At 39.5% G+C, this 20,817-nt stretch overlaps 6 protein-coding genes across 6 annotated transcripts; 3 read left to right on the top strand and 3 right to left on the bottom strand.

Moving 5' to 3' along the window:
* Positions 1–841: 841 nt before the first annotated feature.
* Positions 842–1,270, top strand: ATC70_006157 (putative secondary metabolism biosynthetic enzyme; the record flags this gene model as incomplete). The annotated part of the gene is made up of 1 exon (XM_064825436.1): positions 842–1,270. The coding sequence occupies one exon, from the start codon at positions 842–844 to the stop codon at positions 1,268–1,270; it is 429 nt and encodes a 142-aa protein (XP_064680813.1).
* Positions 1,271–4,156: 2,886 nt separating this feature from the next.
* On the top strand, positions 4,157–6,245 carry ATC70_006156 (uncharacterized protein; the record flags this gene model as incomplete). Its single annotated transcript, XM_064825435.1, has 4 exons — positions 4,157–4,492; positions 4,559–5,073; positions 5,151–5,825; positions 5,903–6,245. 4 exons carry the CDS (start codon positions 4,157–4,159, stop codon positions 6,243–6,245), a joined length of 1,869 nt encoding a protein of 622 aa, XP_064680812.1.
* A 1,101-nt stretch (positions 6,246–7,346) lies between these two features.
* TIM9 (protein transporter tim9) lies at positions 7,347–9,085 on the bottom strand (the record flags this gene model as incomplete). Its single annotated transcript, XM_064825434.1, has 2 exons — positions 7,347–8,023; positions 8,080–9,085. 2 exons carry the CDS (start codon positions 9,083–9,085, stop codon positions 7,347–7,349), a joined length of 1,683 nt encoding a protein of 560 aa, XP_064680811.1.
* A 4,054-nt stretch (positions 9,086–13,139) lies between these two features.
* Positions 13,140–15,309, bottom strand: ATC70_006154 (uncharacterized protein; the record flags this gene model as incomplete). The annotated part of the gene is made up of 9 exons (XM_064825433.1): positions 13,140–14,024; positions 14,081–14,134; positions 14,189–14,371; positions 14,428–14,553; positions 14,616–14,716; positions 14,778–14,880; positions 14,935–14,970; positions 15,043–15,113; positions 15,168–15,309. 9 exons carry the CDS (start codon positions 15,307–15,309, stop codon positions 13,140–13,142), a joined length of 1,701 nt encoding a protein of 566 aa, XP_064680810.1.
* Positions 15,310–17,073: 1,764 nt separating this feature from the next.
* Positions 17,074–17,930, top strand: ATC70_006153 (uncharacterized protein; the record flags this gene model as incomplete). Its single annotated transcript, XM_064825432.1, has 4 exons — positions 17,074–17,117; positions 17,175–17,300; positions 17,364–17,587; positions 17,647–17,930. 4 exons carry the CDS (start codon positions 17,074–17,076, stop codon positions 17,928–17,930), a joined length of 678 nt encoding a protein of 225 aa, XP_064680809.1.
* An 814-nt stretch (positions 17,931–18,744) lies between these two features.
* REG1_2 (protein phosphatase regulator) lies at positions 18,745–20,584 on the bottom strand (the record flags this gene model as incomplete). Its single annotated transcript, XM_064825431.1, has 6 exons — positions 18,745–19,827; positions 19,880–19,990; positions 20,072–20,135; positions 20,189–20,232; positions 20,289–20,399; positions 20,462–20,584. The coding sequence occupies 6 exons, from the start codon at positions 20,582–20,584 to the stop codon at positions 18,745–18,747; spliced, it is 1,536 nt and encodes a 511-aa protein (XP_064680808.1).
* Between the last annotated feature and the right edge of the window lie 233 nt (positions 20,585–20,817).

Raw genomic sequence — 20,817 nt, 5'->3', positions numbered from 1 at the left:
GACTCATGTTTCAGATTACGAATCATTACGTCTATCCATGCTATATCCATGTCTCAGCATTTATGTCCGCATCTCTTGTCAAGTATAAATATCATGTCCTTTTCCCCTCCATCCTTGACAGTTGTAGATTATCTTGTGTATCTTATTCTCACTTACTTCAAGATAATCGTTTGTTAAATAAATCCTCTGTTGAAATCAAGTTCTTGACACTATAATCTACCAATCAACCCCCACGTACGTTTTTCAAGTCACCAAAGTCAAGCCACCCGAAGCCAAGCCACCCAGAAGTTTTCAACCCCCGAAAATTTCCAAGTCACGAATTAGACACAACAATGTCATTATCGGAGGAACAGATCCACACCCTGCACGAGGTTATCTCACAATTCCGAGCACTAGAGGATACTTTGCCGACACAACTGCAAGGCATTCGAGATACTTTGACCACTCAACAACAGCAAATCAATAATTTGTAAAAAAGCTCAAATATCCCAAATGATTCAAACATCAAGGTTCGATTACCCTCCCCGTTCGACGGCAAACCTGGCCAATGCGGCACCTTCTTCTCTCAACTGGCAGTATATTTCGCAGCGAACACCACCTATAACACAGACGAGAGGAAGATTATGTTCGCCATTTCGTGCACGTCTGGACCCGCATTCACGTTTTTAGAACCTTTTGTTGCACAATTGAACCAACACCCAAAACCAGATATTCTGACTAGTTACGACACCTTCAAGGCCAACCTCGTAAACGCATTTGTCAAATTGCCACCGCTGAAACGCAACTTAGACGACTACGACAAGACAATACGTCAGTTTCTATTTACGCCACGCGTTTCCGAATGTACGCCCAAGCAGTGGAGTGGAATGATGCAGTTCTCATGTTGCAATTTAAAGTCAACCTGTCCCAAGCCATCCAGAACGAATTGGCACGCCGGCCAACACCCGCATCGTTGGAGTCGTTAATCTTTGAAGCCATCGATATCGACAACAAGCTCATTAAGGGACCACGAGAGCGTCGTCACATCAATAACAACAACACCATCACCCGTTCGCCGCCATCTCCCATGGATATTGATCCAAAACCAAATCAATCTAGTAGAATCAGCAAGGAAGAACGCGATGGTTGTAACCAGAATCGTTCTTGCTTCTATTGTGGAGACAGTACCCATTTCAAAAGAGATTGCCCCAAAATCAACGGTGGCCACGCAGTCAACACTTTCGTTCTAAACACTGTTACTGTATTCCAAATACCACCAGCCCAAGTTTAGCGACCTCCCGGCAGCCAGAATAATAAACGAGTCCATGAGATCCACTCACGTCAAGATTTCCCACGCTCTAGGTGACCTCCTGTATGTTCCTTTGGTGATAGCATATTTATAAGTTGGTTGGTGCTCTCTCGTTACTGTTCAGAGCTTTCTATATTTTTTTTAATAGTAAAACTGAAATTGATTATAACAGTTTAATGATATAATGATTTCAAACCATTTTTTTTTACTGATTATTCCAGAGCACGTTCTATGTAGTGGTATATATGAGACCGCTCAGTGAAGCAATCTCTGGTGAGATAATAACTGGATATCATTTTCTATAAGTTCGCATACGCGAACTGGGCTATCTTCGGCTATCTTAGGCTACCTTCCCCTATTTCTCAAACACCGAGGTACTCGGTGTTTGGGAAATGTTATTAGGAATGATACCTCATGTATCATGGTACCCAAGCACCGTGAGTCTTGCTTCTGATTGGCCATTCAAATGATACCTGTAATAATAGGATATCCTATTCTTATGTATTACTTGCCCTTTGTTCTGATTAGCTTTTAGCATGATGCCCATGGTACCCATGGTACCTAAGGTACCATCTCTGGGCGACTCACGGCGTGAGTCGCCCAGAAATGTTATTAGGTCCTTTTCCATAGTCGGTGGTACTTTGGCGCTCAATAAGACTACTGGGACCTTGTGTTGACGCATAGTGTATGCATATGACATCGCAAATTGCCATGAACTGGCTGTAATTGACAAATGAACTTCATCAAATACAATGCGGGACAATCCACCTTCGTTGTTAATTGTATTCAGATAGTTTCGCAAGCCAGCAGACCCACAGTTCTCTATAGCAACAAACAAAATGTTGGCCCTAATCAAGGTGTCATAACGATCTGTTCATATGTATGGCGTTTTTCAGCTACTGTATGTTTTCAACCCTTTTTTTTATCCCTGTTTCTTACCCTAATTTATATGCTAGAATATCCTGTTCTTAGGTATCATTTGCCCTTGTTCTGATTGGCTTTTAGCATGATACCCATGTTACCCGTGGTACCTGAGGTACCATTTTGAAAACACTTAAACGACGATATCTCCCGCTCTAGTAATGCGTTTTAAAATTTTAAAACGCTCTCCAGTTTCTAGTGCCTAAAGCATAATATTTGAAGGCTTATATCCCAGCATCTACTTGATGAATCTTGCTTTTTCAAAGTGTGTACAGCTACTTATAGGTTTTAGCTATTAGATCAGGCTTTAAACGGCCACATTAAGAACGTATTTTACCATTGTTAAGCACAAAGAATAAAAGGATTATTATTTGTAGCTTATAAAAAATGTTCGATATTTTAAAAACAAGAAAAGACTTATTTGAATAAGATCAGACACAAAAACTAAAGATTTATTGATGAAGACAAGAGTTATTCTATTTATACTAAGTTCTGAATGCCAAAGTAGCAATTTATCTTGTACAACGCTTATCACATCTGGTGAACCTCAGTATTTAGATAGCTGAGATGCACTTCACTTATCATAGCTTGTCCATGTTGTTGCACAACACAGACATATCTACCCATCAAGAATACCTTAATCTTTATAGACAGTTGTAGCCCTTCTGGCACAACAACCTTGAATAAAGTGAACAAATACATGTAAACAAACCTTTGGTTAACTCTGAGAAACAAGTGAGAGCTACCAATTGTGAGGTCTTTAATCAACTGATAAGCGTGACAGACACCTTCTGAACAAGTTTCAGCTTAATTAAACACGATTTGATGGAGTTATTTTGTCAGACGTCTGGCCTTGAGAAAATAAAATTTTACTAAGTCATTTTTCCAAAAAGTGTCATGAGGGATGGCTACGGGAGGTCTTATAAAGCCATTTTAAGGCGTTTAAAAGGGGTCTGTAATGAAGTAACTTCAGTCTTGTATGAATTATCAAGCGCCCAGTCCAAGCCTTTTTGACGATTTTCAAACACAAATATATCCAGTCCTGCTTATGCGTTTTTAAGATTTTAAAACGCTGGTAGCGTTTTCCAGTTGCCAGCTACCATCTGGCTAGATTTGAAAGCAGTGAAAGCAAAATTCGCAGACTTACAAGCTCCTGTCCCCAGAGCCTAAAACACCGTAACTTTGAAGGCGTATATCTCAGCATCTACTAAATAAATACTCTTGATTCAAAGCATGCATACTTATTTGGAAGCCTCAGCTATTAGTCCAAGCCTTATACGGCCACATTAAACGCGTTTTTGGCTTTGACAAGGGTGAAAAAATGCATCAACGCAAATCTCATATTAACTCTCTGGAATAAGTCTAAAGTGCTTTTTTTAAAATTTTTAATACAATTATACAGGCTCTACGTGTTTATCTGGTTAGTTTCAGCGCAACTGGTCTTGTTTTTAACGACTTTTAATGTGAGACGTTCTCAGCTTTCCGGATTTTAAACTCGTATATCTCGTCATCCAATGGGCCAACTGCTAGGTTCCAAATACTGTTCTGTCTTTAGATTGCGTCAGCTTTCTATCAGTATAATTCGTTCTCAATATTTCTGACTTTTTTTTGTCCCCCTAACCCTAGACGGGGTATTACCCTAACATTAATCCCGATGTATCCCCCTTTTTTTTATTTACTTACACTATCCCTGTTGTTTACCATATTCTAACCTATATATGTTCGCATATGCGAATAATTAGTGTGAGACGTTCATAAAGTGTACTTCAGTATACCTGAGGATATCTGGGGTTACCTCCCCTCTATATTTTATATTCCGAGGTACTCGGCGTCTGAGAAATGTTATTAGGATATATTTTCTTTTATAATTATTATTTTTAACCACTAACGATATTGTATTTATGTCTACCAACCCACAGATACTTGGATGACTGGACCGTTCAGACAATGATTGCATCCGGCAAGAAGGCTCCAGTAGATCTTGAAAGCTACTTGGCTATTTTTGTGGACGAAGTTCGTGATCTTAGTGAACACGGCATGCTGGTTCGAGTGAATGGTGGTGAAGTTGCCCGAGTAAGCGTTCATTTGGCAATGGCGACAGGCGATCTTGTAGAAGTATCACATTTGATGTTGCATGGAGGAGTCTCCAGTCAGTTTGGCTGTATGAAGTGCCTCATAGACACACAAGGAGGTCAATGCTTTACTCGCACAATCAGAAATTTCCAATACAGAACTCTCGAACAATTGAAAGCACCACTGCCTGTTGGCGTAAAACATGTGTTTGTAAGTGAAGCGATTTCATTAAACAATCATGTATAGTTCTTGTACCAACCATCATCTCTTCTATAGAACATCAAAGGACCATCCATATTTACCACTCTCAAGTCTTTTCCTGCCAACCCATCGTTCTACGGTCTCGACACACTTCACCTACTGAGCATTGGATTAGCTAAGCATTTGTACGAGCTCTTGTCTTCTCCATTGCATCCATCCAAGTTTGATAACCGATACAAGCCCTCTATCGAAGAACTGAAAGAAGCAAAGCTTGATAAAGCAAGTGCCTGGCCTTACACCTTTGATTTAGATCCCAAAGTTCTGGCAAAGATCGGTCAGTATGTGGCTCAGTCAAAGAAGACCATTCCAACTACCTTCAATGCACCATTCAACGACATTTTTGCACCAGGAGGAGTTACCAACTACCGAGCAGTTGACTATGAAGAGTTCATGATTTTCATTGTTCCAGCCCTGATAGCACCACACTATCCTGACTCAATCAGAAAACCTCTTCTGGGTATCGTTAAAGTGGCAGCTTTGGTATTGCAGAAGAATGAATTGCATGCTTCAGACTTACAATTCATAGAAGCGTAAGTATTGGCATCTTGAATAATAAACCCCGTTTTATTCACAGACTAACAACTCACTTCTTTCTATCTCTGCACAGTAAGGTTAAAGATTGGCACAAACTGTTGATCACTGAAATCAAAGCCAAACGCCTTCCTATCAAGACCCTTCGCCCAAACGCCCATTATTTAGGACACTTGACTTACATGATCAAAGCGCAAGGTTTACCGGCTCCGACTTCCAGTCGATCTATCGAAAGATCCATCGGTAGGTACAAACGCTTGATAAGTGCTCGCACAAATGTTGGTATAAATGCCGGAAACGTCATTGATCGTTTGGCAATTATGCGAGCCATCAAGGCATCTACAATTGATGATGGTACAGGCGATGGTGAAGACAAACTGAATGATCTGGATGCTCGAATCAATCTCTTAGTGCCTCGACGATACGATCCAACTACCTTCGTAAATCTGAAGAATGACAATGGCAACGGAAGTCAGCTCTGGTATCCAGTCATCCACACAACGGTTTCAAATATCTCCACCTCCATCAACATCAACAAACGTCTTTTTGTCAAGGCTATACAGTTCTACTACGACCGGCAATACTCGACTAATGTTCTGCAGAATGTCCATATCAATGATCAACTGGATATTGTCGTCTCTGGAAGTGCCTGGGCTTACAACTGCACGTATCTTTCAGAGTATTATCGCGATCTCACCGGTGCTAATTCTAGAGGAAGCCACTACATCATGATATGGGCAGAACACTTGAGGTATGTCAATTCACAGGTTCATTATTGCCTTTATCGTTACTCATCAAAACCCATATTGACGTCTGAATTTCCTACAGTAACTCTCGTCGCAAAGTCAAAGCTTTCTATGTAGGGGCTGTTATTTTCATGTTCAAGCTCGAAATTAAGGGGATTGGCGATGAGTTGTTTTTGCTTATTCGATTGGGAAAGACTCATGCTGTTGACGACAAAGACAAGACGATGCCCATAGTGGAGCTGGATGATGACCAGGATTCATCCGCATATCTGGTGTGCACATTTGAGCAGGTCATTGGCCAAGTTGGTCTGATGCGTTTTAGCGAGAATGACAAGAGATATAAAGTGGTAACGAAGGAAAAGGTTTTCCGGACCTCGATAGAGGCTTATAAACCTGGAAAAAACTTATTTGTGCTACTTCAATAATAAAGATAAATATAGAATTTATTATTGTATTAGTACCCCCAACAAATTAACAGACATTCAGGTTCATGATGTCGTTGTCCTCTTCGTTTCTTCCCTTTTAGCTTCTGACATCAAAGACATCCCATTCAGCTCACTACACAACGCTCAGTTCCTTTAGTATGTGCCGAAAAGCACCATTAATTGCGGAGTAGGTGCCCCAACCTTAACTTGAGTAAAACACTAGTGCGAATAGCACTGTTACCAGACAATGGCATCTTAAAATTGTATGAAATTCCTATTTTTCCTTCATTCAATTGCCAATGCTTTTATGTCTCACCCTTGCTATTAAAACCTAAGCGTGTATACAAAACAGATTCTGGCAAATGTCTTCTTTTTTGCCGTCTCCCTCACCTTCCATTCTTTACTGAATTCTTCCTTCTGTTTTCCTCTGGTCCTACTATTACTTAAGGCTTTGAACACTGATTTTTTGCAAATATCAACGAAACACAAGGGCCACGATGGTTAAAATTCCGCCCACAACAATCTTTTTGCTCTTGTAAACCGGAAAGGTTCTATTGGGCTTTTTCTCCCGTATCTCTAAGATGATTTTTGCCACTTTTAGCATCAAGTAGGTGTTTCCTACTGCTTTTAGCGCTGAATGCGCTGCTAACTCCTACTTTGAAGCGGTATTTTAAATACAAAAGACTTTCAAGATCCAATGCAAATATGATTCTGACAAATTTCAGTTTTCCCCTTTCCTTCATGGTTTATACGGTATCCTTCAATGGATGTTTACTTGATCTCTCTTAGTTTTGATAGAATAGTGATAGAACTGCCGTTCCATGGTACACATAGGAAGGTATTACGAAAAACACCGAGAAAACTTTAGATGATACAGTAGTCGCTCTATATAAGGCCGTCCTATATAAGGCTATGCGGGGAATAAGGCTGAAATCTTTCAGATTTTTTTTTTACCAGCTATTTAGCCTTAATAGCCTAATTTTATATAAGGCTACAGATTCTAAAAATTTTAGCCTTATTTCATAGTGGTGGTTGCTGAGATTGAATTTAGGGCCAATCAGATATTAAAAAATAGAAAGCTTTTATTGAAAGGTAGTACATTTAAACAAAATAATCACGTAAATCTGTTTGATTTTTCTCTGCTACTTCCTCCGATCTGATATCGTTCAGATTCCTACGGATAGTTTTCAGCATAGACTTTTCTTTTTCATCCATTGGGATGGTATGGTACAAGATAGTTTCATACGCATGCTTCAACTTCTCCCTTATCTCCGTATCAACATCGTAAATCTCTACTGGTTCTTCCTCTACCTCAAGCTCTTGTGATCCATGGGTAACATCATCGCCATCCTCAAATTCAACAATCACGGGATTAAAAACGATTGCATCAGACTCATCTGCATTTAGATCCAAGTCGTTTACTTCAGTTACCAATTGAACCCCATCATTACTTCTGTTTCCAGGAAGTTCAGGGATGATTTCCTTCAACTGGCTGACTAGATCATCGTCTAAAGGTAGCTGGAAAGATGGGAGTACATCCTCCGAGTCGACTCTCTGTCTCTGAGCAAACTTAAAATCAAGGATCTTCGTATGATCCCAGCAATTTTGGATTGTTTGAGGCTTAACTTTGATCCAAGAATCAGCAAGAAAATACAGAGCATCCACCTCATCCATTCTGTATTCCTCGGTAAGATCAAGGCTTACCCCAGCAAGATACTTGTTCACTGCCCTGTAGTATTGGTGCCAACGAAACTGAGCCTTGAACTTCGCAATGATTCCTATCGAGTGTGTGATTACAGATGAGTACGGATATCAATGAAATTTGTTGATTTACCGGCATCCAAAGGCTGCAGCTTGCTTGCTGTGTTTGCTGGAAGGAAAATCAACTTAATGTTGCTGAATTCTTCTTTCAATTTATGCACTGAAGCATTGTCAACTAAGAGAGCAACTTTTCTTCCGGCGTAAACGAAAGACGCATTCAAACGTTTGACGTACTTCCTAAAGGTGTCGGTGTTCATCCATGCATTGGGAGATGAATGGTACTCCACATAATGGGATTGCCCGATGTTGGTGGTTCTTCTGTACAAAGCAGGTTTTTTGTTTGCTGCCTTTGGTGTCTTTCGTTTCCCAATTACAATGGGGTGCCCTTTATAGGACCCATCATAGTTGGTGATTAGTCCAACTGTGAATCTGTTCTTGCTTTTCTTTGATCCACCTAAAGGTTCCTGACAAATGGTGTGAGTTGGCTGTTGCTCGTAGTATAAGCCAGTTTCATCAAAGTTGAGAATATCTTTGGGATCATATGGCTCCAACAATTCTTCAATCTTTCTGAGTTTTTCGACAATCTTAGATGATGTTAAGTCGACTGAGCTTTTTTCACCATATAAATGTCTTGACTTGACACCAATTCTCTTGAAAACATCGGTTAGCCATCCATCTGAGAAATGGATTTGCTTATTCTTTGGCAATTCATGCATGCGGTACTTTCTGTGTGCGACTACTTTTGCAAAAGCTGCAATGGTTCCACGATTGACAGGAAGAGATTTTGCATTCATGGCTTGAATGTACTCCAAAATGTCATTGTCCAATTGTGGCATCGTCAAGGCTCTGCTGCTTTTTCCCTTCAAATTTCCTCCTTCGTAAGCTTTGATCACCTTGTCCTGTGAATTCAAGACGTTCGATACAGTTTTTTGCTTGACTGAGTGATGAAGGTTGAATTCCTTTTGAGCCCATTGACCGAGTTGCATTTGCGTCAGATTAGGAAAGTGCATGTTGTGCATAATAATGCGATACTTTTGCTCGATTGTGAGGCGATCTCTTGATCTTTGATTAAGGCACATGATAGGATATTGCGTTCAATATAAGTAAAATAAACAGATAAATGAATGTTACTGAGGAGGTGTCAAATTGATTTATTCGATCAACTATTATAGTAATAGATTCTACGCGCACGACTTTTTTTGACAGAAGTCACGCGCGTCAGTTAAGGCTATGCGGGCAATAAGGCTAAAAAAACCTCGCCAAGAAAGTAGCCTTATATAGAGCGACTACTGTATTGTGCTCAGTTTCCTGCCTAAACATGCAGAACAAAAAAGCTACATAAGAACTAGACACTTTGATAAATCCAAAAAAAAAAAAAAAAAAAAAAAAAAAAAAAAAAACTATCCTGAACACCGCATGTGCAACAATCAATTTTCAACTGCGAGATAAAGTGTTTAGAGGCCATTCTCTTTAGATTTGTTCCGGAAACGTATATAACAAACTAGATGTATAAGAAGAGGAAACATTGGGCAATCGTATTATTATTCTTGAGCACCCGATGGCCCTTTGGGAATTCATAAATTGACATTTACTTAAAAAATATGCCTAATTTGCTTCTTTTTACATATGTTTATAGATAGATTTTGAAACCTTCGTTAGGCTATAACAAAGCATACGTGCTGCAATCTTTATTTCAAAGTTTTATATACTCGAAAAATGTGTTTTTGTGTAATATATTTTGTCCTTACTTCCTCAAATGGTTAAGCACTTGATGTACATCCATTTTTTTTGTGATACCACTGACAATTCTTCATTGAAAAAAAAATCCAATGCACCTTCAAAACCCCAATTTTGGTGCAAATGATCTAAGTCTTGGTGCTTTTACTCTAAGCTTGGTGTATTTGCACCAAGGTTTTCGCCGTAGTGTTTTCACCTTTTGGGAACATCGATGCTCTCAAATGAGAACATAAAATAGATTCTCATATGAGCACCTCGATGTTCTCATAAGAGCATCAGTTGGGCCGTAGTGCATTTGCAACTAGCTTGTAGGATTAGCGATGATAGAGAGCAATAGGTGCTGGTATTGCGATATCTGGCAAATGTTGTTGATGTTTGATTTAAAGTGGTAATCAATGCAAGAGCACTGGCCATAAGAGTCGATTTGAGTAACCTTGATGGGCTTGGGTGAGCTATCGTCATAGCATGATTTAATGTAACCTTGATGGTTTACAGTGTGATGTTTGTTATTGAAGTATGGAACCCTTTATCTGGGATATTGTGCAACTATGGCAGCAGGGCATAGTTGTCATATTTGAATATGCTTGTTATTGATTTGATTCTATTTGGATAAAAATAACATCTCTTATTACGATCATCATGGGTGTGATTGAAAACACTGTGATCAGGAGTGATTCATTCACACGATGTGCGATATAAGCGTGTATCTTCACTTTAATATGTTTAAATGGTTGTTGATGTACATTTGAGCGCTTTTACTGATAGATCCTGTGGAATTTGAGGCTTGATAGACTAAAATTCACGGAAAAAAAAGAATAAAAAAACAGTAATGTCAACTTGATAAAGGTATGTTTTATTATCAAACTGACAGGTGTAAAGTAAACTGAAGTCTCTCTACTGGCCAGGTAGATAATCCTTCTTATATACTATAACAATGGATAAAAGTTCTATTAATTAGATTGACAAATAAGTCAACTCAGATCAACTAATGTCTAATCATGCTAAAAGACAACTCCAGCAAGCTAATCATGATTTAGCTCTGTCTGGATGAATAATTAGACTCTCATCCGAAGTACCCTGATCTATCCTTTCCATAAGGATAATTAATATCGATCTAGTAGCATGTATCCGATAGGTACAGTCTTCTTAGTCTATATTAATAGTACATATCTAAGTGTATATCGCTGAGCATACATCTTTAGCATGTATCTGGATATATGGCATGTCTATAGCATATCGTATGCATGTCTATAGCATGTCTCATATATAGTACAAGTCTGTAGTACATAAAGTATCTGTAGCTAGTATCACGGATATAAGCATGTGTCTTATAGCGTGGATCATAAAGTGCACATCTGAAGCAACAAGCTCATATTGCATTAATCTTGGTGCCTATCCAGATATGGTAAACATCCGTAGTCAATGTCGGAATACAAGTATAAGTCTATAGTGCCATCCATGTCCGTGGTGCCATCTATAGCCTATATCTTATATAGTATGAATCTTATAGTACTAGCGTATCTGAAGTCCATATCTTCTTATAGTATAAATCGATATCGTACATCTAATCCAGTGTACATACAGTTTATATCTAAATCTGGTAACTGGATGAACTGTCGGAATGCAGATCATAGTGGATGTATTCCACAGATCCAAATAGCATGAATTTGACTGAGTGCTATTTGATGAATTTCGGTTTTCAATCCAGTTGCGTTTGGGTGGCTATTTCATTACAGTGGATACTCCCCCGGTGATATCCTGAAACTCACTTTTCATCTTTACCTTGAGAGTCGGAAATTTTGTGTTTTTTGATATTTTCTTTATCGAAACGTCAAAATTATGACATTTTCTTTCGATATATCAATGCAGCTTGTTAAGCGCTATTATATTGCATATTTTGCAATACTATGGTTTCTGTAAAATGAATATCTATCAAGTCAAAACAGCATTCTTGGAACACCATTTTCGCATTAATGGTGTTTAAAGTCAGTCGTTTTTCAAATTCCGACTAATTTGACTTGGTAGAGTCCTTGTCTTTCGAAGAGTGTTGTGGCTCGAATTGCCTATAAACATAGATTTTATACACGGAGGTTTTTTTTGAAATGTTAAAGCACACTAGCACAAAAGATGCGAGCTAAAAAAAACCAAGATTACTGTAGATATGAACTCTCAAAAAACAAGCAATTTTCCCGCATTTTTGTCTATTTAAATGCTAATATTAGCAATTGCCTTCCCATTGCCGCTCCTGCATCAATGAAAACATCTTATTCATTCAAGTTATTGAATGAGGCCATCTTGAGTACATCAGTATACTACATGTACGATGCTTTATAACAAATTATGAGAAGTCAGCAATATTCATCATAAAATACCAATCTATCTAATTATTAGTAAAAGTTTGCTTGAGAAGAAATTAACCTGTACTATTCTTGATAGCTTCACAACACAATATACTCTAATAAAACAAGCGAAACCACTAGTTTAGAAATGGAATCAGAATTTTATCAGCTACACTGCTTTTGAAGCGTTTCTTCTTCAATTTCTCCTCATTTTTTGTCGAAAATCCTGGTGAGATGGCAGTTCAACTTTAAGACTTTGGTAAGAAATACCTTGAGCCCATTAATGTATACGCCGAACACTCAAGCGCCCTAGATAATCAAGTATGAGGCGATTCATATAAAATCCACTACCATATGGCTAGGGTTGGAATGGTGGAAGCTAGGAAAAATCAATATTAAACGTTTACTCTCAAATGAAAACGCTTTGCGTGGTTTAATACGAGCAGCTGACAAACATACAGCTATTAGTCTAAAGTGATTTATATGAACTTGATATCTCGATGTCTATACTTTACTTACTAAAATGGGTTTTTATGGAATTGAGCTTTCAGCAATCACCTAATAATATATAACAGCAAAACATGAGATTTTGCCCTCATTTCTTTTGCTCAAAGGCTGTAAAAATGTGCTTAGCGTAATGCTAATACTATTTTACAGAATTCAGTTTGATGATATGGCAGCCTTATTGGCAGGTGTACCATGTCGACCATTACACTTTACAAACTCTAACACAGGTTCATAGATCAAGCTGAAAATCGTCATTCAGGTTGGTCTTGACCCTTCCAGATTAAAGAATTGCGATCAACAGACACGCTAGAGTTAGCTGGCATCCACCTCATTAGCCAAATCTCCAACTTGAATTTCCTATCAACAATATCCTGATCATGCCATCGTGATATATATATTTATAGGGGAGTATACATATGTTTTATTACAATATCAATATGATGGGGATCTACGTTCTTTTTTGTGTTTTAGGGCAGTGCAACTACGACTATTGATACGCTGGGCAACCAACTTTGCTAATACAGCATTAGCACCTCCACGAATTAACTAATCATTCACGCTCATAAAAAAGCATATAAGCCTCGCTCTTTAAGACCGTTTCCAGATCCACTTCCTCGATCACCTCATCACTACAACGCCAAAACTTGGTGGGAGGACGAGGCTTTGATTCGCTCAATGGACTACGCACTTCATGGCCAGTAGGCAGTTTTTTTCTACGGTAGGTAACAAAATGCCCAGAATTGTGATTACCATAATGAACAATGACAGCACACAACTTATATTGAATGGCACGAGACACTGGCACGACAGATAGAGAGGGTAGCGCATTTTGTATAGGTCGATCCTCCTTGTTGTTGTTGTTGTTCAATAAAGCGACACCTAATCCATCTTGTTGGTGATGTGTGAATCGATAACCATTGGCCATATTACGCAGATAGACAAGACTGGTTCGACTGGTACGAGTGTGAGGCAATACAGGTGTAGGTGATGGCGAGCTCAATGAAGCTGTTGGTTCGGCTGTATTGAGATATCCATTGGTGGTATAGGGAGCTAAATCGAGGTATTCCGAGAATTCAACTTGGCAGTAATTCTTTTGGATCATGCCAGATGGGTGATAGATGGAGCGTGAAATATGAAGACAGAGTGATTTGGGTGGATTAGCAAACATGGTTTGCTTTGTAGTGCGTGGTGCGGCTTGAGGAATGACCAATGGCACACCGTACAAGGTAGCTTCAATGTTGGATTGTAATGCATCCTTGATTCGTCCAATGTCAATGTTCAAGATGGTTGCTCTTTCGTCGCCTTGTTCCAGTGCATTCAATTCTTGTGTCATGGATTCTAATGTGGCCACCAGTGTGCATTTTCGGCATTGAAAATCGTTTAAAAAGTCGACCTTTGTGTAAGTTTTCAAGCAATCCTCCAGCGTGCAAGTTGACTAATAAAAGCCATTAGCAATGATTAAGGGACATACTCTCACAAAGGATCACTTACTATTTGAGGTGCAGATAATGAAATGTTATCAAAGGTGTGGTGTCTAATAGGGGCCTATCATTTGAGTAAGCATACCACACTTGGCCAATTTCGCGCATCCACACTTACAGTATAACCACAATTCATACAACTAATCTTGGAGGCGGCTAATCCAGTGAATGGATTTCTAGGGCTACGGCGTCGAGGACGCAAATGACCACCTACAGTGCACACCGAGAATGAACTCCACATGGAAGCTGTTGTGCCAAAGGATGACACAGACGAAGTTTCAAAGTTATCGCCATTTGGATCCTAGACACGTTAATCAGTCATGGATATTCCTCTACGCATGTGCCACACAGACTTACATTGTCTCCAAATGCAAATCCTCTCAATGTAGCTGCATCCAGCAAAGACGTTGCATTTTCTCGATATTGAATTTCTTCCTCAGATGTGAGCACACTCGAGATGATCTGGAACAACTCGTGAGCATCCTATTCAAAACAGCCATCAGTTTCATCATTTCATCATCGCAACCAGTGAATAAACAAATAACCTGTTGATCACGGTTAATGGTACCACCGGATTTTCGCTCTAAAGCCTTTAAAAAGTCTGTGGGTGTAATAGATCGTGGTTTCGGTAAAGGTCGATTCAGCACTATCGAAAATAACCCCAAGATGAGTGGTCGCTCTTGGCTCATAGCAATCTCTTCGCTTACTCTCTATTGTCGCATACAATGCACAGGCTACCGATTGCAGTATAAATTCATTCTGGGGAACGACAGGTGCTGACTCATCTCCTTGTTCATCTACGCGTTCGGCCTAGTATTTATGTTAGTATCTACATGCTTTGATAATCAACCAAAACCCACTTACAAGATAGGAACGCAATGTAGCCAAAGTGGCAAATGCCTATACAGGGAAAAAAAATAAGGTGATGCGTGCTTAGTGATGTTTCATGGTCTATTCATTCCTCATAAATACCTGCAGCACAGAATTCACAAAGCAATAATTTTGCGAATTCACCAAACCTAGAATGTACTGGCCATCACGCTCTATTCATTCATTCAGTATGTCTAGTGTAAAGGATGTCTTCTCTACTATCGCACCTCTTTGTATTTTGGATCTTATTCTTCGTTTTCTCTTTTTGGTCTCAAAGCTGTTGGTTGATAAGACATAACTCGAAGCAGCCAATGCGATACCAGCTACTGCTGCAATCGTGGGTAAGTGATAATTGGAAGAAGAGCTCATTCTATCAAGATTGTCTCTATATCATATATCAAAGTAGGTGAAAAGGGAAGGCAGGGTTTGTATACAGAGAGAAAGGGGAGAAAGAAAAGAACTTTTTTTTTTTGTGAGAAAAAAGAAATTAAAATAGGAGTTTGTTGATAGGGATTGTTTGTACACACACACACACACACACACACACACACCTGGATTGTGTAATGGAAATCAATAGCTTATTCTGCCATGGGGGGGGCTTACTCTTCATCAGAGCATGTTGATGTATAAAGATACGCTGTTTTCAATTGTGTCTACTTTGTCATCTTTTTCTGGATTGATATCTATACAATGGCATCCGTAATAGGGCCAGTTTGCTGAGAAATGACGGCTCTACATCCCGCTCATTAACCATTCTTATCATCCATCAAAGTTAGCGCAACATAGTTTGCCTGGGCTACTTATAGATTGCCGAATGATACAATCGTTTATTATGCTCACGTCTCCATGTTTGTATTGGCACAAATGTGCAAGTGGCTCAAAACAAATCAAATGGGTTGGTAATGCAGCTGAGAATGGAAAGCCGATCAAAAATCATCTGAAGCTTCATTCAACGCTACTGGTGAGGCAGGAGAGACAACTGGAAACATGCTGATATATATAGCAAACAAAACTCGACATCATGAAGCTAATTCCTCAGCACTGGGTAAAGGATTCAAAGAAAGTATCCATTGCCAGGCTATCTGGCATTGCCATCACTCTATGGACATAAATTGGTCTCAGCGATTATGTGCAGCAGGTTGGTAGATTCAAATCTTGTCAAGTGCAACATGACATGAGAAAAGGGTATACATGCCAGGTATATTGCGACAGCATTCTGTCTGAGCACTGAAGGTTTCATTGTATGGAATCATGCCTTGACATCATGCGAATGATAGAAATTGATTATAAAGCAGGTTTTCGAAATGGATAAATACAATCTTTGTACGTAAATGAGTAAAGGCTGCTTTTTCCTCTTCTTTCAATCCTATTCTACTCTTCTAAAACGCAATGGGTGTAGCAGGTGCTTGGAGCTTCTTGCAGTACAAGCAAATGTATGTCACTAGATCCAATACAACACAGCATGACGCCGGGGTTCATTTGTCAAGTACAATTCATGTAGATTTGGTGGGTGGTTTTTATGATAGTATCCGGCGATGCTTTCTGAATTGTCATGAACATGAACAAGGCAAAGAGATTGCAGCAGTAAGGAGACTCTTGGCAGGGCCTAAGAAATATTTTTTTTCGATAATATTAGGAACTTTATTAGCGTGGTGCTTTTAAAGGCCTTAAATGTATCAAACACGAGGCAAGTGTATGCAAACAAAGTGGCTTGCAATATGAAAGCTATATGAGAAAAAAACTGATGATAACTATAGACGGAGGGAGATGTTTGTCCCAACACAAACTACCAGGCAAGGCAGGACCAGATACACTTCAATATTGTAACTTCTAGTAGAGATAGCTTTCATGACTATCTTTTCACCGGCACCCTTGTGCTTCGATCTAGCGATATTCAACTAGAAGTTATTCCGCAAAACCATATGTGAACATACCCTGAAAGCCTGGGCTCAAGAAATACCAAACAAAACAGAGAAATGCATGAAAGTGATCATCAAGGTAATCTATCATCTTTCGAGGTTTTCGTCGCCGACACTATTGATTAATTAACGCACATTCATGTAGCAATTGATAGAGAAGAAAATAAGCTCCAGAAAAGCATCTCGCAAGTTGATCTCACTTTGTTTAGAAGAAATGGATAGCCCAGTTGACGATTTCATATTGATTTTACGAGATTTGTAAGTCTTTGCTATGCCTGTAGTTTTTCTCTACTCATTTGATATACTATTACGCAGAATTGAACGAATTCCGCACAGAAAATCAAATACAATTACAAAAGAAAGCCAATTGTGTGGGACTTTTGTTGATGCCATGATTCGCCCCATCCAGGATGATCCAGACAATAATGAGTTCTTGGTTTGGTTAGTGGACAACTGATTTGAAGGAAATGTGATTAGTGTTTTAACACACGTACTTTATTGCAGGTCCAATATCAAAATTTCAGATAAAAGTGAAAGGCCTGACATTACTGGTATGATGCTTATTGACGCGTCGCTGTATGAGCCAGTTTGTGTGGGCGAGATAAAAGGCGAGGACAAGAGACATGATACACACGCCTTGGCCTATGATTTGTTGAAGATGGCTGCATTTAGCAAAGAAGCAATTGATGGTAATGAGTATCTAGGCATCTTGGGAGTGCATGTTATTGGTAAACTGTTTGCTTTTATAGGTTTAGACGAAATTATGGAATTGAGTTGCATAGAATAGGGTTTCAGTTCACACTCTACATCACAACATTACTTACTGAGGGACTATGTGTTATGTTTGAACTTGTGTCGATTCCAATACCTTCCATCATATATGACATGAAGGCCTTCATTGCAAATTTGGAGGATTTGATGCCTATCAAAGCTCTTTACAAAAACTGCATTCAAATCAACAACAGTGTGCAACAAGTCAAGAAGCAAGATGCTAATCTACAAGCTATTTCTCAATCCATCCAGCCTGGCAAAGACAGAAAACAGCATTGCTCTTGTGTTTGCAACCATTGAATATAGTGTCCCTCCACCTGGCGTCCCATTTTAGTGTAGTATAAATACTAGCCGATCTATCTCGCTACGCTCGATGTAGGCGCCGCCCTGTGGGCTCTCGACAAAGACATGTTAAATCAGATATTATAAAATTTTGGTATATCAAGTAGATTTTAAACAATCAATCATTAGTTAGTAAAAGTAAGGTTATATCAGGGCCAGGAGGAGGAGAGGAGGTATCTCCCTCAGCATCAGGTTTGCTTACGCTGATATCAAACAGAGCCTATCATTGGGATAATGTGAAAGAAAATTCAAATTTTATGCAGCATTTGTACATCACAACAATCGCCATTTTCTGAGACAGGTGCTCTCGGTGATCTTGGTGCTCTGGGTGGTCTCAATACATCTTTTTTTTTTCATTTCTTTTGATTTATTTATCAATTTTCTCTATTTACTCGGCAAAAATTACATTTTCGAAAATTGAAATTTTCAGGTAGAGCAACTCTACAGGTTACACGGTTTCTAGCTTGAACAAGAGGAATGACAATTCGATTTGATTTTAACAGAAGATAGTTGCAAATTGTGATGCTTGGTGTTCTTGTTTGAATGTTTTACAATATATATATTAGATGTATATAGTACAGTAGTGATAGAGTAGCAGTGTCACGATATTGAAAGCGTTAGTAAAGTGTACTGATTCAAAGGATAACAACTGTTTCTCGTACATACATTCCGAGTGAGCATCAGAATTGTGAAGGTTATTTTCTCTTCAAACAGTAACAAAGGCAAAGCTGCATTAAATAAACTCATCACGAAAACATAATATAAAACCAAGTTACTTTTTATTCTTGTACTCTTTTTCATACGCATTGGCATCTGGTATAATGTGCTCATTCAACACGGACTGGGCTCTTAGTGCTGCTTTTCTAGGTTTCCTCTCCTTTATGAATCCTAATTCGTATTCTTGATACACAGTGTGTGGCTCTTGATCATACGTATCATCTTTGAACCGATCAATGATATGTGGCATCAGTCGAGTATGGCCCACCGTGCGCTCCATCAATGCATGGTCTGTCGGGATATAAGTGTACCTTCGATCAGATCGATAGTCTATCATTCGAAACTGAGCGTAGCAATCTTCCAGCCAGAGATGATTTACTCGTATCACATTGGGATAGTTGGGCAATTCAGCATACTTGTCACCATAGCCACCACCACAGATTAGATAAGTTGTGTCCTTTGCTAGTTTGGCCGAAAAATAGGCTCCACATGCAAAGATCAGTCTATTGAGAAACTCTCTGTTGACACCCTTGAATCCCGTCAGTGCAATCACACACTTTTCCATGCCAGCAATGCCCACCTTTGGAATGGGATAATCGAGCAATGTGTCCATAGGCGAGCACAAGTAGCCTCTGCAGTAGGTATTGGATAGCCAACTACAACTTGCGATGCACTTTTGGTCTTGCACAGCCTGCTTGTACTCTAATGATGATCTGTATTTGAGAATGACAATGGTGACTCGATACGGTTGGTATTCTTCTGCAACGGTTCCTCCCATCTCTTGAACCATTGAATACCAAAGCTGTCTCAGTGCCTCAGCCTCTTTTTTTGTTTCTCCCTCTTCCGTCTTGTCTGTTTTTTTCTCTTTGATGAACGGAACGTCCTTTCCAAAATATACGACTTGATTGTGTAATGGTCTCTTCCGCACAAGGTCTTTGCTTGGTATCAGCAGCGACACCTGTTTTCCTAATGGGTATTTGAAAATGGTTGCAGGATAAGGCTTGTGCTGATAGTATATAGTAGGTGTAGGCAACCGGTAAGTGTCGTAAGGGAATTGGTGATGGTATCGCAAGCAGTCATCCAGCCATTGAGGCAGCACCACTGGGATGTTTCTCTCGATACAGTCATTATAATACGTCTATTAGCCCATATTAGTTTTCGGCTGTCATGATCCAAATTGCACCATTTACTCCTCTCGGTTCTATGCAGACCAAACATGTTACATCCTGGCTGAAATCATCGCGGTACTGTCCGCCAAACTTGTTGATCTGATCAAATATTGGCTTGCTCTCCAGAGGTAACTAATAGGCCGAAGGTGTTAGTTCAATGTATCCTAACCTTTCTCTCGCACACATAGGGCGAACACTCGCTTCACCACTTACATCCAGCAGTAATAATACTTGACCCGACAGGAATTGATCTTTTCCGGGTTCATAAAAAGACATGCTGCATACCACCCATGAGACCTCTTATCCGACATTGCTAGTAAGATGACTTACTCGTGTACAAATCCATTCACAACTGCCCTTTCAACCCATAGTGGCTACGGAAATTGTGTCAATGAGGCTCGATGAAGACCAACTATAATAGTAAACTTACTGTGACAGACTGTACGTCTGGTATCTTGGTTTTCTCGGAAACAAACAGGTTGGGTGGTTGCTGCTGCTGATCTGAAGATGTGCCGCCATTGTTGATTAAGATGTTGACCAACTACAAATGTAAGTTTGGTTAGGACTCATAGCGTCTGCAGTGTCGGCGATGGTCCTACTCACCCTTTGTTTCTGTCCCTCGTCCAGCGTCTCGTCAATGGAATAAATAACGTTTTGAAATAGCTTTAGGCTCTTTTTGTCGTTGATACGTCTGCCTAATCTGATATGTTCATGAATGGCAAGCATAAACTATGGTTAGAATGAGAAATATAAAGAAAGAGAGAGAGAGAGAGAAAAGTGAAATTGTCAGATCGCGCCAAAACCTCTTTTTTGGCGTTTGAATGTGCCTGTTTTTCGCCCGCTTGGATGGGATCCATTCTTGAGCGACTGGAGGCCGTCTGCATGGCTGGTGTGAATGTTCCGTGTGCATTGAATGTCATCATTCCAATGCAAACTGACAACAGTTTAGAACTATGATA

Source organism: Mucor velutinosus, assembly GCF_035048745.1.
Source record: "Mucor velutinosus strain NIH1002 chromosome Unknown tig00001544, whole genome shotgun sequence".
NCBI classification, from domain to species: Eukaryota; Fungi; Mucoromycota; class Mucoromycetes; order Mucorales; family Mucoraceae; genus Mucor; species Mucor velutinosus.
This window is presented reverse-complemented; position numbering and strand designations above follow the sequence as displayed.